The following is a 17,524-nucleotide window of genomic DNA, read 5'->3' on the forward strand; positions in this document are numbered from 1 at the left end:
ATACTTTTGTTGCCTGTTCTGTGCCTGCATGCGGCTAATCCGTCGGCGGTAGTAATTTGACACTGCATGCACAAAAGGGTCGCTGCCACTCGGCGGTGGCAATGCCTCCGCTGGCCACTTCACTCTAAGCGGGTCAAACTCTTCATGCGCTTCCGAGTAATGCGGCTTAAAATGAATGTGTTTGGGTGCACTTTTGCGTGCTGGCCTGATTTTAATGAAAATTGTATGGTTGCACGATTGATACATCCTACAATTAGGCAACAACTGGTGAGTGATAATGGGTTGCTCATCTTCTTGAACACCAATGCAAGCAATGGTTTCGCTTCAATGTTAAAAGAACTTAAAAGTGCAAAATTTATTTATATGATGCTAAAGAACATGCAAACTTGTAACCAGAGATATGACAGTGGCCATGGTTCAGCAGCTATACCTCACGTCTCAGGCAGATTCCACAGCTGTAGAGCCCCGGACACGAGTGCCCAGCACAATATCCCTTATCACGATATCACCCATCACAATATCCATCATGTCGAAGTGCAAACATCGCGCATGTGACCTGGACTTCGTGACATTGTCAGATTATTCTGTGTTCTGAAAATTCACCAGCTTGAAATGTTGCGCCCAGGTGAGCTTTCGATAAACAAATACAATGGTTACGGCATGACTGCGATATGAAGTGCAGACTACAAACGGTGCCCTTCAAGTGTGCCCTCAACTACTGCTATTAATAGCTACCCAAATTAGTTTTCTAGGCCTCAGTAAGCTAATGATGTTTGATAATTGTTCTCTTATTTGCATTACTTGCCTGGGCCAGATAACTAAAATAAACAATACAACCACATGAACGTGCTTTTGCATGCAAGCTACAAACAGTGGCTGTCATTTTCGCATTGATTACTGCCATTTCACCAACAATGGCTACGGCATGACTGCACTTTAACATGCAGATCGCTAATGATGCCTTTCAAGCATGCCCTCGGCTACTGCTATTAATAGCTACCCGAATGAGTATATTGGGCCTCACTAAGCTAATGATGTTTGATAATTGTTCCCTTATTCGCATTACTTGCCGGAGCCAGATAACCAAAATAAAGAATGCGACCACATGAATGTGCTTTTGCATGCAAGCTGCTAAAAGTGGCAGTCAATGTCGCATTGACTACTGCTGTTTTACCTACAATGGCTATAACATGGCTGCGCTTTGAAGTGCAGACACTAAAGGTGCCTTTGAAGCGTGCTCCCCCCAAGTGCTTCTATTTCACAAAAGTGCCCATCAAGCTCAACAGTGTTTGACCAAATGAGCTTTCTGGGCCTCACTAAGCTAATAATGTTTGATAATTGTTCTCTTATATACATTACTTGCCTGAGCCAGATAGCCATAATAAATGCAACCACATAATTATGCTTTAGCATGCAAACTGCCAACAGTGGCTTTGAAATGCAAACTGTTAAAGGTGTCTTTCAAGCGTGCCCCGACTACTGTTATTTCACCACAGGGCCCGTCATGCTCGATGGTGGCTGCCCAATAGAGTATTTTGGGCCTTGTGACATTGGCATTATTCATCTCAACAGGCTAAAAAAAACAGTAGGGGCAGCAAAACTACCTGGAAGCAGGCCGCCTAACGGGCATGTCGCTCTCCATTGCTCTTATTTGTTCAAGTGGCTTGATGAAATTAACAATGACTGTGCGGTGGAGTAAACCAAGCCGACGGTGTGTTTCTGTTATTGCTTGGCTGCATGTATTGGCCTTTAGGGGCATGTAAAGCTTTACGATGGCTCCAGCACGACTGCTATTGTTTTCCTTTCGACATGCAGGCTGCCAACATTGGCGGTCAATTTCGCCTCGGCTGCTGCTACTTCACCATAGGGCCCATCAACTTGAAAATGGGTGCCCTAGTGAATACTTTGGGCCTCGCTAAGCTAATGATGTTTTATAACTGCTCTCTTATTTGCATTATTTGCCTGAGCCAAATAACCAAAATAAACAATGCAACCAGATGAATGTGCTTTGGCGTGCAGGCTGCTAACAGTGGCTGTCAATTTTGCGTTGACTAGTGCTTTTTCGTGTCAAGCTGGACAGTGGCTGCCTGAATGAGCATTGTGGGCTCCACATAGTTATTCAGGGTTAATAATTGTATTTGAACATGTTTCCATGCCAGTACTTATATTGAGCACGATCTGTGCAGGACGTTGCTTTTTCAGAGTTGAGCTCCCATTAAAAGGAATATGTCACCAAACGTACTACTTATTTATTTGAGGGGTTATGGGAGGATGGTTGGCTGCTGTGAACCCACCGGCAAAGTTTTGGTAGCCCTAATAAGGGCTGATATTTCATTAATAAGAAGCTGTTATGCTTCGTCGAGTGGCTCAATGCCGTACAGCTCGCAGTCGGAGTCGCTTTCTTCAATGTCATCTTCACCCACTTGGATGACGATGGGTTGGGTGTGGTCACTCCCAGACATGTCAAGCCTGAACTCTGCCTCCAGGTCCATCACGCAGTGAATGTTCTTCCTCCAGTCCTTCTTCCGCCATCATTAAGTGTTTGATTTTTTCCCTCAAGACGTCTTCGACCGTGGACAGCTTAAGTCTCTGTTGCTCGCAGCGATGCCGTTTTCACCTTTGCCCACACGAGCTCGATAGGATTAAATTCACAGTGGTACGGTGGGAGCCCGAATACAATGCAAGCCCCCCCACTTTCAACTGCATTGTCTACGATGTAGCTCAGAAAGTGTGGCTTTACAGATGATACTAACTTTAACAGATTTTTCACCATCCTTTCGCTGTAGGTGATGCTTTTGCTTTTGATCCACTCCTGTATTTTTTGCTTCTTCCAAGCTGTTGTCAGCAATTTCTCTTCTCGCCGGGTATGGTAAGGTACATTGTCCAAAACAACGACGCTACCAGCTGGCAACTTCTGCAGAACGTCATTAAACCATCTCTCGTAGCGATTGCCGTCCATTTCTTCATGGTAGTCCCTGTTTTTTGGCCTCCAAATACATCTAAGCAGCTGTCGACGAAGCCATGCTTCGTCGACGAAACAACCTTCTGGAAAAGGCGCTGGCCTTTTCCAGAAGGTTGTTTCAGACCCGTCGACAGGCCATTTGCTCGAGCGTACAGGCGTCTGCGCTTCTGCACCACGCTGTCTGTCCACACGATCGACCGAGTGTGTCCCGCCGTCACCCATGTCTCGTCCAGGAAAAAGATCTTTCGGCCTTCTGCCCGGTAGTGCTCCACATCACAAAGGAAGTGATTCCGCCATTCAGCGATGTCATCCCGGTCGATAAGCAGCGAATTGCAGCTCCTCTTCTCGTGCTTGAATTCGATCTCGACAAGCAGGCGACGCACAGCACACCGATTCAGTGATGGGAGATCCATACGCTTTGAGAACTCGTTGGTTATCTTCTCGACCGTCAGTATCTTGTTGCGGTGAAAGAAATCGTGCACACCTGACCTCAGCGCGCACAACGTGAAGCTGTCATACATCGTCCTGTGTCTTATTTTCTCCGCATTTTGTGAGTGCTTTCACGAGGGCGTCGAGAGTTTGGCACCCGAAATATGCGACGCTTTGACCTCCCTCCCCACCTTGAACACTGTGCTTTCACTGACCTGAGCATCTCAGCGACAAACGTGGTCGTTGCCTCCGCGCTGCATTCAGGCTCCCTGTTACGCCAATACGTGTAGCAGTGGAGGATCATGTTGCGTGAATCGCTGTTCAGGATATGGCCACTCTTGTTCTTCTTGTCGAGGTTCCTTGGTGGTGTGGACATTTGAGGCGAGACAAGGCTCGTTCGGCAACAAAGTCAAATGTCAGCTCGCTGGGCTCCCCGGCGGAAAACTAGCACGCAATGCCTTACGCGAACTGGCGAGATTGCAGGCTTGCAAAAAAAAATAATAATAATGAAAAGGAAAAAAATTTGTGAAAACAAAACCAAAAAATATAAATTTTATGCTATTTAAAACCACAAGTATTTATTTAAAATGATAAATGAAGCATTTTTGTACCTTTGTGCCTCGACCGTATTCTCGCCCCAGGTTTGTAATGGTTGTGATAAATGCATTGCTTTATACAAGTACTTTTTCAATAGCAACTGATTCATTTTAAGGTTGGAAAATGAGTAGTAGATACGCCGTGTACATGTGAACAAGCGCAAAAGCTTTGCAGAGCTGCTCTTTCTACTTTTGTCACTTGCAATGAAGCTAAAGTGGAGACGACGGGCAGCATCATAGAAGGCATGGGGTTATTTTTCTGTCGCTATCCGGCATGTGCTGTAGCATACGAGAGCTCTACTAAAACAGTCATCAAAATACAATAGTCTTTATACCGAGAATTACGTGCTTCAGGAGCACGATTTTTTAAGCGGGACTATTTTAGTCACGGAGGAAATCGGCTGTCGCACTTCGGTCATCTGGGTGATGCCTCCCCTTCTTTCCAAAGTTGTACCCGACTACAGTGTGCAAAAAGATGAAAAGCCTACCTACATAGTACAATATAAACACTCCATTGAGTTTGGATTTTTTAATTATGTCCTAAATCCACACTAGATCCCATAGAAGAGAAATTTTAGCTTTATACCTAGGCGTCCTGACTTTTTCTTTAAGGCTACTAAATGAAGAGCCCTTACCTGGCAAGTGCTGGGGTCAGGCTCTAGGGCAACCACTAATGCTCGGTGCCAATCTGAGTTGCCTTCGTTGTAGGTATATGACGCTGCACAGGGCATACCCACATACACCAGCTTGTCTTCAATGAGGTAATCAATGGATTCGAGTCCATTGTACACCTGGCCAGGAAACAAAAGAGGAAACTAAATCGTATTCACAGGACCTTGCAACATCAAGTAGGCTGGCAAATAAACTCTTAACAGGATGCAAAAACACATGGGCAGTTACAACTTTCGAGGAAAAAAAAAAAAACTCAAAGATTGGACACTCAGTGTTGCTATTAACAGTTCAATAAATGATGCCTACATTATTGCAGCTTGAGCTATATGCTACAGTGCAGTATTAAAGGGGCCCTGAACCAATTTTTACCGAAGTGGAGAAATTCGTTTGAAGTTAAAATAGGCTATTTTCAGAAATACTTTGCTGCAGAAGTACTTCAATGCATTCAGCAGAAGCGGAGTTATTAGCAATCAAACATGCCCTTTGCAGTGCTTCTGCTCCTTCTTCGATACCTTGCACTGCGAAGGCTACGACAGAGCGGCATGTGCCCACAACACTTCACCTACTGAAGGTCACTATGGCACGCAGTTCAAGTTTAATTTTGCATGTTAACATAGATGTTACTACTTCCGACTTTGGCGCTTACAACATGCCAAACGTAAGCAAAGCACGGTTGTTCTCAATGAGTCGCAGTGCTCTCAGCCAATGGACTCGTTGCAGCATCCCGCAGAGCCACAGTATCTACATTACGTAGCAGACCGCTACTAGATACAACTGCAATGCATATACACAGCGTTTGGTTTGTGCCCGACGGGGCTTGAGTGCACACTATATAGTGCAGGCCGGCTTTGTCATTCACCAGCTTGACTGACAGATAGTAGCCACATCCAATTTGTACATTTTGCTATCGATAATCTACCAAGATGTCTAAACTGGAGCGGCCAGCAGTGAGTGCAACCTTAAGCAGCGAGTCCAACCTTAAGTTTCACATGGTTCGAGGCTAGTTGAGCATTCAATAGTCAAAATTAGCGAGACCCGATGGCTACAACCTAGGTAAGCAAGGTGGCCAAAGCTTAAGTCCTGCATGGGTGGCCGCGTCAAAGCGTTCACACACAATAGTTGGCTTTTTCCGGAAGTACATGATAATTATTGAAATTCAATAGCAGACCGCTTACTTCAGCCTGTTTATTAAACTTCGTCAGTAAATGTACACAGTAACAGTATTTGGAAAGATTGGATGCGCTTTGTAGACGATCACAAGGAAGAAGACAGGACAGGCGTAAACTAACAACTGAGGTTTATTCGAGGGAAACACTTAAATATCAGACCATGCCAGCGCAGGCGCATCAGGGTATCAACAGCTGAAAAGAAGAGAAAAAAACACAAAACTAGAAAAAACCAATGGCGTGGCTCAGCTAATCATATTATCTAGGAAACGTGCCTCCCTATTGCAAAGCATGACCGATGTGTCACTGATGCATGCTAGTCCCTTCTTTTTGATATAATATGCCTCTAGAAGTTCCCGTGCTTTTTCGTTACTGCACTTGCGCAGGATCTTAACCTGGTTGAGCAGAGGCCTGCATTTATGATCTAGGCAACGCATGGGTAAATGATGTTGCTCCTCGTTTTTAATTGACCTTTTGTGTTCTCGGATTCGCACGTTCAAACGTTCGTGTTCTCGGATTCGCACGTTCAAAAGGTCAATTAAAAACCGGGAGCAACATCATTTACCCATGCATTGCCTATACCATAAATGCAGGCCTCTGCTCAACCAGGTTAAGATCCTGCGCAAGTGCAGTAACAAAAAAGCACGGGAACTTCTAGAGGCATATTATACAAAAAAGAAGGGACTACCATGCATCAGTGACACATCGGTCATGCTTTGCAATAGGGAGGCACGTTTCCTAGATAATATGATTAGCTGAGCCACGCCATTGGTTTTTTCTGGTTTTGTGTTTTTTTTTTCTCTTCTTTTCAGCTGATGATACCCTGATGCGCCTGCACTGGCATGGTCTGATATTTAAGTGTTTCCCTCGAATAAACCTCAGTTGTTAGTTTACGCCTGTCCCGTCCTCTTCCTTGTGATCGTCTACAAAGCGCATCCAATCTTTCCAAGTACAATGAACCAACTTGCCCAACAACGCATTCTGCTAAACAGTAACAGCAGGAAGAAGTGCACTGATCCAAACATCCTTCTTGATTGATGTCGGCTATTGGCCAATAGCAGCCGCATATGGGAATCTGATATATTATGAACTAAAGCGTCCATGAGAGTGGTAGCAGGCTTCTGGTTCAAGAAAGCATTTGAGAGAAAGGTGACTTCATGCCCCGCTTGCAAGCTCCAGATGCCATGCACAGCTCAAAAAATTGGCTGAGATGTTCACAGCAATGCATGCTAATATGCAGACTATGTTTTTTCACCAAGCCTGAAGGGTGGTACAGATCCCTTTTAAACATACTCAATTACTCAGCTATGTCAGCCTTCTGGCAGAGAATATAAATGGGCCACGACACCGAATTTCTGAGCTTCAATTATGAATTTTATACCGAATGGTATGCATCACACAGCAAATTGGCAAAATTTGAGCATACTCAGGGTAACAGAGTTGTTTGTTTTTTACTCCAATAAACTGTACAGCAGTATGGAAAAAATAACGGGTGATGAAATGGAATCGCACACCTAGAGACAGAAGCTATTGCAAAAGGCGGAAATGCATCACGGTCACCATGTGTGGTTTCGTTGTTGCATGTGTGCCTTGGCAGTCAGACCAAGATAGTTTCTGCAGATGTTCAATAGTTTGTGCCGTTTTTGTCTTGCAAGTGAAAGAATTCTGGGAAGAATGCGCCATGTGAAGTATATAGAAGCTGTTGCTCAGTCCCAGGAGAAGGCTGCTGCTGGAGCACTTGCACAGCAGTGGGCATGCACCATCTCAGCACGGTGACCATATGGTTTCAGAATGTTTTGGAGCAAACGACACAACACTGGCCTTGCACTTGACGTTATTTGATGTTGCACAAGCCATGCTGAAATAGTGGTCCCTGTTGATGGAAGGGACTTAGAGGCAGAAATTTCATATTAAAACTTCAGGTTAGAATGAGCACAGAGAACGAATGAAATAACCTTGTATTTCCGAAACAGTGTTCCCAAACATTTGAGCTTGGGGTCATCCTAAGTGGGAGGCTCCCTCATTTCATCCTAAGTGAAAGGGTCCCTCATTCCAGGAATCTTCTGGCCACGATCGCCTCCCTTGCTCTGGCAACAAGTCATTGTTGCTCGTCCAGGTCCGGGTTGGAGATCTTGACCTCCCATGTCTCAGCAAGGAGGTTGAGATATTTGGTTGTTGCAGGCTTGGTATCGGCATCTTCGTGGCGTCATGGGTACTCAATTAGTAGATGCACCATGGCGTATGGCACATCGCAGATAGGGCAGTTGTAGGTTTGAAGCGGCAGGTCGATCTGATGCATGAGGATGCTGTAGGTGTAGGTGTTGCTCTGGAGCCTTCGAAATGAGTTGCTTTTCTCTTCAGTCAGCTTGGGGTGAGGTGGCAGGTACACCCTGCGTCCCAGTTGGTAGTGTTGGAAGATGGCGTAATACGTGGGTGGTACGGTCTCTGCTTCCACTGTGGTGCCGTGTGGCCGGGGGTCTCGTGAGGTGGCGAGAGAGGCTTGGTTGACGTTACCGCGGGCCTTGACGTGAACCACTTCATTTCTCTGAAGCCCCTCATGCTCTGGTAGCCACGTGAGGGAGGTGTAAGGGAGCAGATTGCTTTCATTCTTGAGAATCTTGACTTTCACCGAGATTCGGCCTCTTGAGTAGTAGTATACTGCAGATTGGGAGCCCGTGAAGCCTGTGACCATGTCTGTGCTCATGGCCGTGGTGAGAGCGATCACGGCCTCTTCTAATGTCTCAGAGTTCCGTACCTTGATGGTGGCGGATGCCAGTTCTTTGGTTCTCAAGTCAACCATGCTCAGGGCATAGGCTGTTTTGCATGGACACTTTGCTGTGTCGACATAGCGAGCATCTGAATCGTGCTTGTGTCTTCTTCTGATGGCGTCAACTCGAGCGAGTCGGCGCCCCCAATAATGCTCAGGACGCATGTTGCTTGTTAGTTTGGTGATGCTCAGGGATTCTCTTAGGTATGGCATTATCTTGACCGGGCGGTCTGCGTTGGAGCTGTAGCATTCCCCGTAGCCTAGGCGTGCAAGGACCAATCTGTCCGTTGGCACGAGCTTCAGCCTCTCGAGTTGGTTGGTCGTCTGTGCTTCCACCAGCTCTAGCCAGATATTATAAACACCAATGATGAGGAATCGGGTGGTTGACACCACGAGTAGTAGTCCCATGGCGAGCTTCGTAGCTTTGCAGATGAGTGCATTTATCTTGTTGACTTCAGAGTTCTTGAGAGCGATGTACAGGGTTATTCTACTGGTGAGTAGAGCTTGAACGGCTCTCAGGGTGTCTTGTTTCTTGAGGCCACTGCGTCGGTTGGCTACCCTCCTCGTGTTGTGTGCGAGTTGGGAGATCGAGTGTTGGAGCAGATGGGGCGTGGCGGCCCCCGATTTCAGTGCAGGTGCAAGCCGAATACTAGAAGCTCATCGACCTTAGGTACGGGTCTGGTGCTTTGCAGGTGGGAAGTCTTCCCCTCATGCGGGTCTTGAGTAGGAGTAGCTCCGATTTCTCAGGTGCACAGTGGAGGCTGCAGCTGTCAATGCAGTTCACGATGACATGAACCTCTTCCTGAATGCATGGAGGCAACATTCTTGCTCTCCAGTGCTCGTGCCTCGCATTCACAGCGTGATGTCTGCGTAGAAGGCATGACATAGGCTCAGTATGTTTTCGATAAGCCCGGAGAGCTTGAGGAGCACCACGTTGAATAGGAGGGGTGACATGACATAGCCTTGCGGCATGCCCCTGTTTGGTAGCTTGAATTCCTTACTACATAGGTTGGATATCCCCACCGTGGCTGTCCAGCCTGTGAGGAAGTTGCGAACGTAGCAGTAGGTCTTGGAACTCCAGGCAGTCTCTTTGAGGTTTCGTAGTATTGCTCTGTGGCTTACATTGTCGAATGTGCCCTTCATGTCGATCGCAAGGACAGATGACTTGTTCTTGCTGAGTGCACTGAGAGCCTAGTTTTTTTTGTGGGTGTGTTTAATGATATTGGCCAGTCTCTGTTACAATATTAAATTGAATATAGTTGGATGACCATGTCATGGCTGAGTCATAGCATCAAGGTGTCACTGCAAGGCAAATTCTAACACGTCTGTGTTGTTTTCATACATGTTTATAACAGCCCGTATGTCTCGTGCCTCAGTCAGACGGGAAATTTAGTGTCACTTCAAGTGAATGCACTTCACCGTTAGTGTCATTCGCAAGCCATCAGAAGAAAACGCTTAGTGACACTTGCTGTGTAATGCATTTGCTAACAGGTGTGTTTGACACACTAACTTCATTGTGTTGAAATGTGCAGCCTCAATAGCAGTTCTTCCAAGGATATATGAACATATACTCAATGCAGAGTCGACACTAATTTTAACACCACATTTTTATTATTTAGAATGTTATGAATGTCCCCATGACATCAGTAAAGTCAAAGCAAGCATGAAACGCCCGTTTTCAGCACCCGTCAGATCGTCCGACACAAGAGTTTCCCATTTTGACTATCAGTATTTTGGATACATTCCTTGCCTGCATTGGTTCAAAACAAATAGGCATATTATGAGATTATAGTATTTCTATTTTTATTGCAGAGGTTATTGCAAATAAGGACTTTTTTGTAAGAGAAAATAAGCGTTCCAAAATCTCAGAATGCAAAATATCATAAGCCCTATGGTTTCATGGATTGTCATTGACATGAATCTTGAATGACAGTGTTTTGCTGTCTAGCACCACACTGACAAAATGTCCCTCGGCAAGGCAAAGTGCAATCGCCCAATGTGTCACTAAATTTGCCTATCTGACTGGGGTATTAATCATGGTGGTGCTGAGTAACATAGGTAATATCAGTTGCCAAATTCTGTAATTACAAATTGGACTAAACAATTTAGTCAAAAAGCATGCTGTCAAAAAAGTACAGAAAAGCAAGGATGCATATTGAAGGAAACTGATAGTGCAATAGACATTTTTCCCAGTCATAGACCTAGTTTTCCTGCAAAGCCATTTCATCACAAATGTGCTCCCATGTCAATTGGCAATTCTGAAACACCTTGATTGGTAGGTGTAAGACCGCATCATTGATGAAGACTTGAGACAAAGCTTTAGCTCAGGACCAACTCAGATTTCTATATTCAAATACATGTAAAAGGCAGAAATGCTCTTATTAAGCGACCACTGGACTTATCTAAATAAAATTTGTTGCATATTTAAGAAAGCTTCTTGCAACTGTAGGAAGCAGACTTTAGATTTAGCATCTCATAATTTTTACAATTGCCAAAAATCTGAGTTAGAAAAAACTGTAGGAAGCAGAATTGTGATTTAGAATCTCAATTTTTACAAGAAGTGCCAAAATCTACAAGTTTGAAAAAAATGAAAGCACGAGGTTTACAAATCTACAACTCTGCACCTTAAAAGATATTGCAGTTCTGTAAACTGCATCTGTTCGAGCATCTAAAGCAGGCAAGGCCAACAGGGCATAAGTTGTCACATTAGCTAGAACACTGCTGCATCAGTTCCTTCAATACATGGGCAGCCAATGCACATTTATTCAGCAGAATGTTGCACAAGCAAGCATTCTATCAGAGCCACTAAGCACCTTAACCTCTTCACTTTCAGAGAAACATGGCACCCAGTGGCCATCAACTGTAACAATGTCTTGATCCCCCTTCTTAGAAAGACCAATGATAACTATACTATAAAGGTTCATTGAGGTCCCTGAAATAAGTGCCGTGATTAGCCAGTCGGTGGACAGCGAGATCACATTCCCGATATTGCACCACGGTTTGGTTCTGGTACAATTCTACTGCATGGCTCCAACATATACTGGGATGTCGCTACAGGACAGATCACTCGGTTAATGCCACAGGTTCTGGCAGTAAAAACACTTTTGGATGGATGGTCCAGAAATCTCTGAATGCCCCTGGGATAGAACTCAGCCAAGAATACCTTCAAAGCTTGGATGACAGTGGGAACAAAATAGAAGAGCAGTCCAAAAGACCTTAGCTTGGGCCACGGCACCATTCAGTCCACAGCTGTCCCCGAACGGCTTCGTGACCCATGAATGCAAAGGTCCAACAGTTGATTCTTTAAATGTTAAATTTAAATTCTGGGGCTTTAGCAGCCACAACCACAACATCATTATGAGGCATGCCCTAGTGGGGGACTCTGGATTATTTTAACCACCTGAGGTTCTTTCAATGTGCACCCAATGCCCTACATGAGCATGAGCTTGCCCTACATCCAGGAGACATCCCTGTTCGGCCTGAATAGACTGCTCATGTACCACATGTCCGTCCTTGCACTATGGATGGTACCAGCGTTTGAGACACCTGGAAACCAACACATGCCAAGACTCTGACAAAAGGCAACGCCCCCCCGTACGTCACGAGGTGAAAACCCCATCCAGCCCTCCACAATCTGCAAGGTGTGCTGGCACGGCACAGTCAAAGCTCCCCATGCCACATTAACCAGCCGAGCAAGGACCAAGGATACCGTGTGCTCAGGATGTGGACTGGTTCAAGTGGGAGGGTGCCATAGAAGCTACCGAACTGTGCCCAATCTATTCTCACAGTTCTTGCTTGGCCAAGCCACACCACAAGCCAAAACCACAACATCATTACGAGACACTGTAGTGGGGGACTCTGGATTAATTTTGACCACCTGGGGTTAACATGCACCCGATGCACGGTACACAGACATTTTTGTATTTAGCCCTTATCGAAACGTCGATGCCATGGCCGAGGTTTGATCCCGCACCCTCAGGCTTAGCAGCACAATGCCAAAGCCACTATGCCACTATGGTGGGTGGCAACAACAGTGGCACCAGTCAGAAGAATATGATCTGATTTGTAGAGGTGGAACCGGTCTTGACAGCCATCTTGTTTATGCGGGTTTGTCTCTCTTGTAATACAAATGTTTTAAATATTATAAATACATCTTTATATGCGACTTCTGCTACGTAACAAATTGGTGGAGGTGCTGGGTACCCATGAGAAACAATGGAGCTCCACAGTGGTCATCCCCTCGGACTGGACAATATGATGGACGAAACAGGACCCGACATGGCGCGGCCCACATCAACACCTACAAGCCAGATGGTTGTGCTGGCTCAGCGGCGGGATCCAGGAACATTCTTCAGCACAGACCTCCTCAACGTGGAAGACTGTATCGCCACGTATGAGCATATAAGTGGCTAACTTATATGCTCAAGTGGTACGATTATGGTGGCTAACTTCGTCTTCTACCTACAAGGCACTGTGAAGGTGTGGCATGACAACTACGAGGAAGAGCCTAATGACTGGGACCTAAGCAAACAGAAGCTGAGGGACTCATTCGGCCATCCTGCTGGGCGGAAGAACACCGCTAAAAAAAGAACTAGCGATCCGCGCCTAGACGTCCACAGAATCATACGTCTCTTACATCCAGGACACGCTGGCTCTGTGCCGTAAGGCCGACAGCGATATGGCTAACACAAGGTTGGACATGTACTGAAGGGAATTATTGATGATGCTGTCAACCTGCTCCTGTGCGAAAATTGTGAAACAGTACAGTACATCACAAAAGAGTGTCAATGCTTTAAGCAGGCCAAGAGTGGCCACATTGCAGCGGAGTTTGCACGTCTACCGAACACAGCTGCGACATGCTCTTGCGACAAAGTCTAGCAGTGCCACGACCATCATCATCAGATGACCTGACATAGATAGTGCAGCAAGAACTTGAAGCCATGGCTCTTGCAGCCCTTTTTTCCCGCTCCAGTGAGCCGAACAACTTGCCTACAGCACCATTTATGCAGGCAATAGTCCGCGAAGAACTAGCTAATCTTGGAGTTCATTCTGTATGCGCCGTTGCCGCTTCACAGCTGTCTCATGCTCCAGGTCCATCAACTGGATCATGGTATCCTGCACGCTACCAAAATCCAGCCGAGTGGTGAACCGCAGATGATCGGCCAATCTGTTTTGCCTGCCGGCGTATTGGTCACGTTGCTCGCCATTTTAGTTACTATACTGTATCCTCCCCTCTGCAACCACCATTCATCAGCTATAGCCCCGAACAGAGCAAACGTCATTACCAGCTCTCAGTGGCACTGCAACAGCCAAACAATGACGCTCGTGCTCCTTGGAACAGTCCTTCGTCATTCATATGTCACCAGTCCCGTTTGCCAGCAGCTCGTCGACCATAGCTCCTATTGCCCCAGGCTCGTCGCCCACCATCCCCGACGCCCGTTTTCGGAAAACTAAGGATGCAGCCCCCGGAGGTGATGGTGCATTGACGACTCGACCGCAAAACCCTCTGATCACTTTGCCGACCACACAGAATTTGATTTAGTCGATGGCGTCAGTGTCCCAGCACTCATTGACATTGGCGTGCATGTATCCGTTATGAGTGTCCAATAGCGCCAGCACCTGAACAAAGTTCGCATCCTCCGCATGGCATCCTAACGCATCCTTCACGTGGCCGACAGAGGAACGCCTACCGTGCTTGGTATGTGTACCACTCACATTGGCGTAGTGGGGCGCATAATGACTGTTTTGTTTGCCGTTTTGGAACAATGCCCTTATGATGTTATACTTGGCTTAGACTTTTTTCGTCTCATTCAGCCCTCTGATTACATGTCAAGTGTCACTTAGCTTGAACTGCCCCACGGCTGCTATAGTCCACCAGTCACACAACCATGGTTATGCTCTCTTGAAGACATCCGCCCGGCACCTCAAGCCACTATGTACTTGCCATTTGTTGGGCGTGTTGGTAAACTGACTTGGAAAACATTTAGCACCAGCGAACAAGGACAGAAAGGAGACGACATCACAATAGCGCATTGTGGTGTTGTCTCCCTTCTGTCTTTGTTCGCTGGCGCTAAATATGCTTTCCACTACGTATGTCACTCTACTGTCGTTCCCATCCGTTCCTGACGGCATCTATGTACTATGTCCCACCGCTGACAGGCTGCTTCAAAGAAACTTGGCTGCTCCCATACCGTACTCAGCGTTATTGGCAATCAAACTTCTCTCAGTAATTTTAACTTCTCAACTCAAATTCTTCCCAGTCATGTCCTTGGGTGACATCTCGCCTGTGAACAAATGCAAGATATTGGCTCTTGACGCCGAAATTCTGCCGCCCTCTAAGGGAACCTACAATGCACAGACTCTCACAGATGAACTTGGCAAGATGATTGCACTTGATTTTCTTCCGACACAAGCTGCTGACCTAGGCCGTCTCCTGCAAACTTACTGCGACATTTTTTACCTTGATGGCCACCCTTTAGGCCAGACATCGGTGGTCACCCATCGTATTTAGACTGCAGACGCCACTCCGATACACCACTGACCATATCGTGTTTCACATGCTGAACAACAAGTGATACCATGAGAAGTCGATAAGATGTCAACTAAAGGCATTATCGATCCATCTCCCAGTCCGTGGGCATTCCCTGATGTGTTCGTCAAGAAAAAGGATGGCAGTTGGTGCTTTTGTACGGATTACAGGCACCTCAACAAACTCACACGCAAGGATGTCTACCCCTAGCCGCATATTGATGATGCTTGGACTGCACGCACGGAGCGAAGTACTCTTTATTTATAGAACTCCGATCAGGCTATTGGAAAACTCGGTAGATGACATGGACCATGAGAAAACTGCCTTCATAGCACCAGATGGGCTCTACCAATTCAAGGTTATGCCGTTCGGCCTTTGTAGTACCCCAGCAACCTTCGAAAGAATGATCGACTCCTTATTTCGTGGCTATAAATGGTCCACATGTCTGTGTTATCTAGACAATGTCATAGTCTTTTCACCAACTTTCATGCATCATCTAACACGTCTATCGGCTATTCTTGCTGTTTTCCGATGCGCCGGCCTGCAATTGAACTCATCCAAGTGCCCCTCTGGATGTCATTAAATTACCGTTCTTGGCCATCTCGTAAGTGCCGCTGGCGTTCAACCCGACCCTGAGAAGATTCACGCTGTCCAGGAGTTTCCTGTTCTGTCTTCTGCCACAGACGTAAGAGCTTTGTTGGGCTATGCTCGAATTTCCGTCATTTTATCAAGAATTTCGCCAAAACCACTCGCCCACTCTCAAACTTACTTAACGAGGATGTTGCTTTCACATGGGGCCTTGCCTAAATAAAAGCGTTCTTCGGCCTTTTACACTTGCCGACTACTCCCCATTACAATCCATCTGCTGCCACTGAACTTCCTACGGATGCCAGTGGCCATGGAACTGGGGCTGTACTTGTTCAATGGCAGCGTAATGCAGAGCACATAATTGCCTACGCCCGCCGCCTCCTGTCACCTGCCAAGAGGAATTTTTCTATTACCGAACGCGAGCGCCTCACGTTAGTTTAGGCAGTTGCCAAATTGCACCCCTACTTGTACGGCCATACATTTTCCGTGGTTACCAATCACCATGCCTAGTGCTGGCTCTCCTCACTTAAAGATCCCACTGGACGATTAGGTATATAGGCGCTACAGCTCCAAGAATATTCCTTTCCTGTTTTATACAACCCAGGTCATTTGCACAGGGACACCGACTACCTCTCCCATCATCCTGTCAACCAGCCTGAATATGACGCACATAACACCAACTCTTGCGTCCTGTCCATTTCTGATCTGCACAACATCCACACTGAACAATGGTGTGATGACTCCTTACACAATGTGTTCTCATCGATAATCTCAATTCTATACATTTGGAGCCCATAGTGCATATGTCCGTGCTCCGCAATGACGCCCTTTACCGTCGAAGCTTACGCAATGAAAGATCAGAATTTTTACTCGTTGTACCACGCCATCTCCAGACATGAGTTCTTGAGCAGTTGCATAACGCCCCTACTGCAGGCCACCTCGGCGTTTCGTGTACTTACGACCGTGTATGGTACCACTTCAACTGGCTAGGCCTGTACCACTCTGTGCATCGCTAGGTTGCAGCCTATGCGCTCTGTCAGCGCCACAGAAAGCCTGCTGTGCTGCCACTGGGTGCCTTCACCCCCATCAAAGTGCCCTCAGAACCATTCTTTCGCATCGGTCTCGATTTTCTCGGCCCTTTTCAGGCGCCGAAATCTGGCAATTAGTGGGTCGCTGTTGCAACTGATTTTGTGACCTGGTATGCAATCACACAAGCTTTGCACACAAGCTGTGCAAATAACGTGGCAGATTTCCTTTTACGTGTCATCCTCCATCACGACGCAACCTGGCAGCTCCTCATTGATCGCAGTCGCACCTTCTTGTCCATAGTAATTGAAGACCTATTTCGTTCTTGATCTGCCGAGCACAATCTTTCCAGCGCCTACCACCTGCAGACAAACGGACTGATGGACTGGCTCAATCGCACGTCGAAATGCTGTCTATGTACGTTTATGATGATCACAGTGATTGGGACAGCACGTTACCCTTTGTGACCTTCACCCACAATTCGTCCTATCACGAGACTGCTGGCTTTTCATCCTTCTACTTTCTGTTCGGCCGCCACGCTTCTTTGTCCTTTGACACACTGCTTCCTTCCTCAACGAACACTCCAACTGAATAGGCTCAAAACGTCATCACCTGGGCTCACACGGCATGCCAGATTGCCAGCTCTCGGCTGACTGAGTCTCAGGCCACGCAGAAGATCCAGTATGACAGCTGACATTGGGACATTCAATTTCCTCCTGGATTCGTTGTCCTGCTATGGACACCATGTCACCGCGTCGGCATGTCTGAAAAGCTGCTGCCGTGCTACAT

General features: G+C 46.5%; 1 protein-coding gene across 5 annotated transcripts in view; it reads right to left on the bottom strand.

Annotated features, from left to right (window-relative positions):
• The window catches only part of LOC139047613 (uncharacterized), a 213,060-nt gene that overhangs the window by 88,635 nt on the left and 106,901 nt on the right, over positions 1-17,524 (bottom strand). For all 5 annotated transcript variants that reach the window (XM_070521470.1, XM_070521472.1, XM_070521475.1 and 2 more), the window contains one exon: positions 4,623-4,778. In XM_070521470.1, coding sequence (XP_070377571.1) covers positions 4,623-4,778 — 156 coding nt within the window. The remainder of the gene's footprint in view (positions 1-4,622; positions 4,779-17,524) is intronic.

The sequence above is a fragment of the Dermacentor albipictus genome, chromosome 1 (genome assembly GCF_038994185.2).
Source record: "Dermacentor albipictus isolate Rhodes 1998 colony chromosome 1, USDA_Dalb.pri_finalv2, whole genome shotgun sequence".
Lineage (NCBI taxonomy): Eukaryota > Metazoa > Arthropoda > Arachnida > Ixodida > Ixodidae > Dermacentor > Dermacentor albipictus.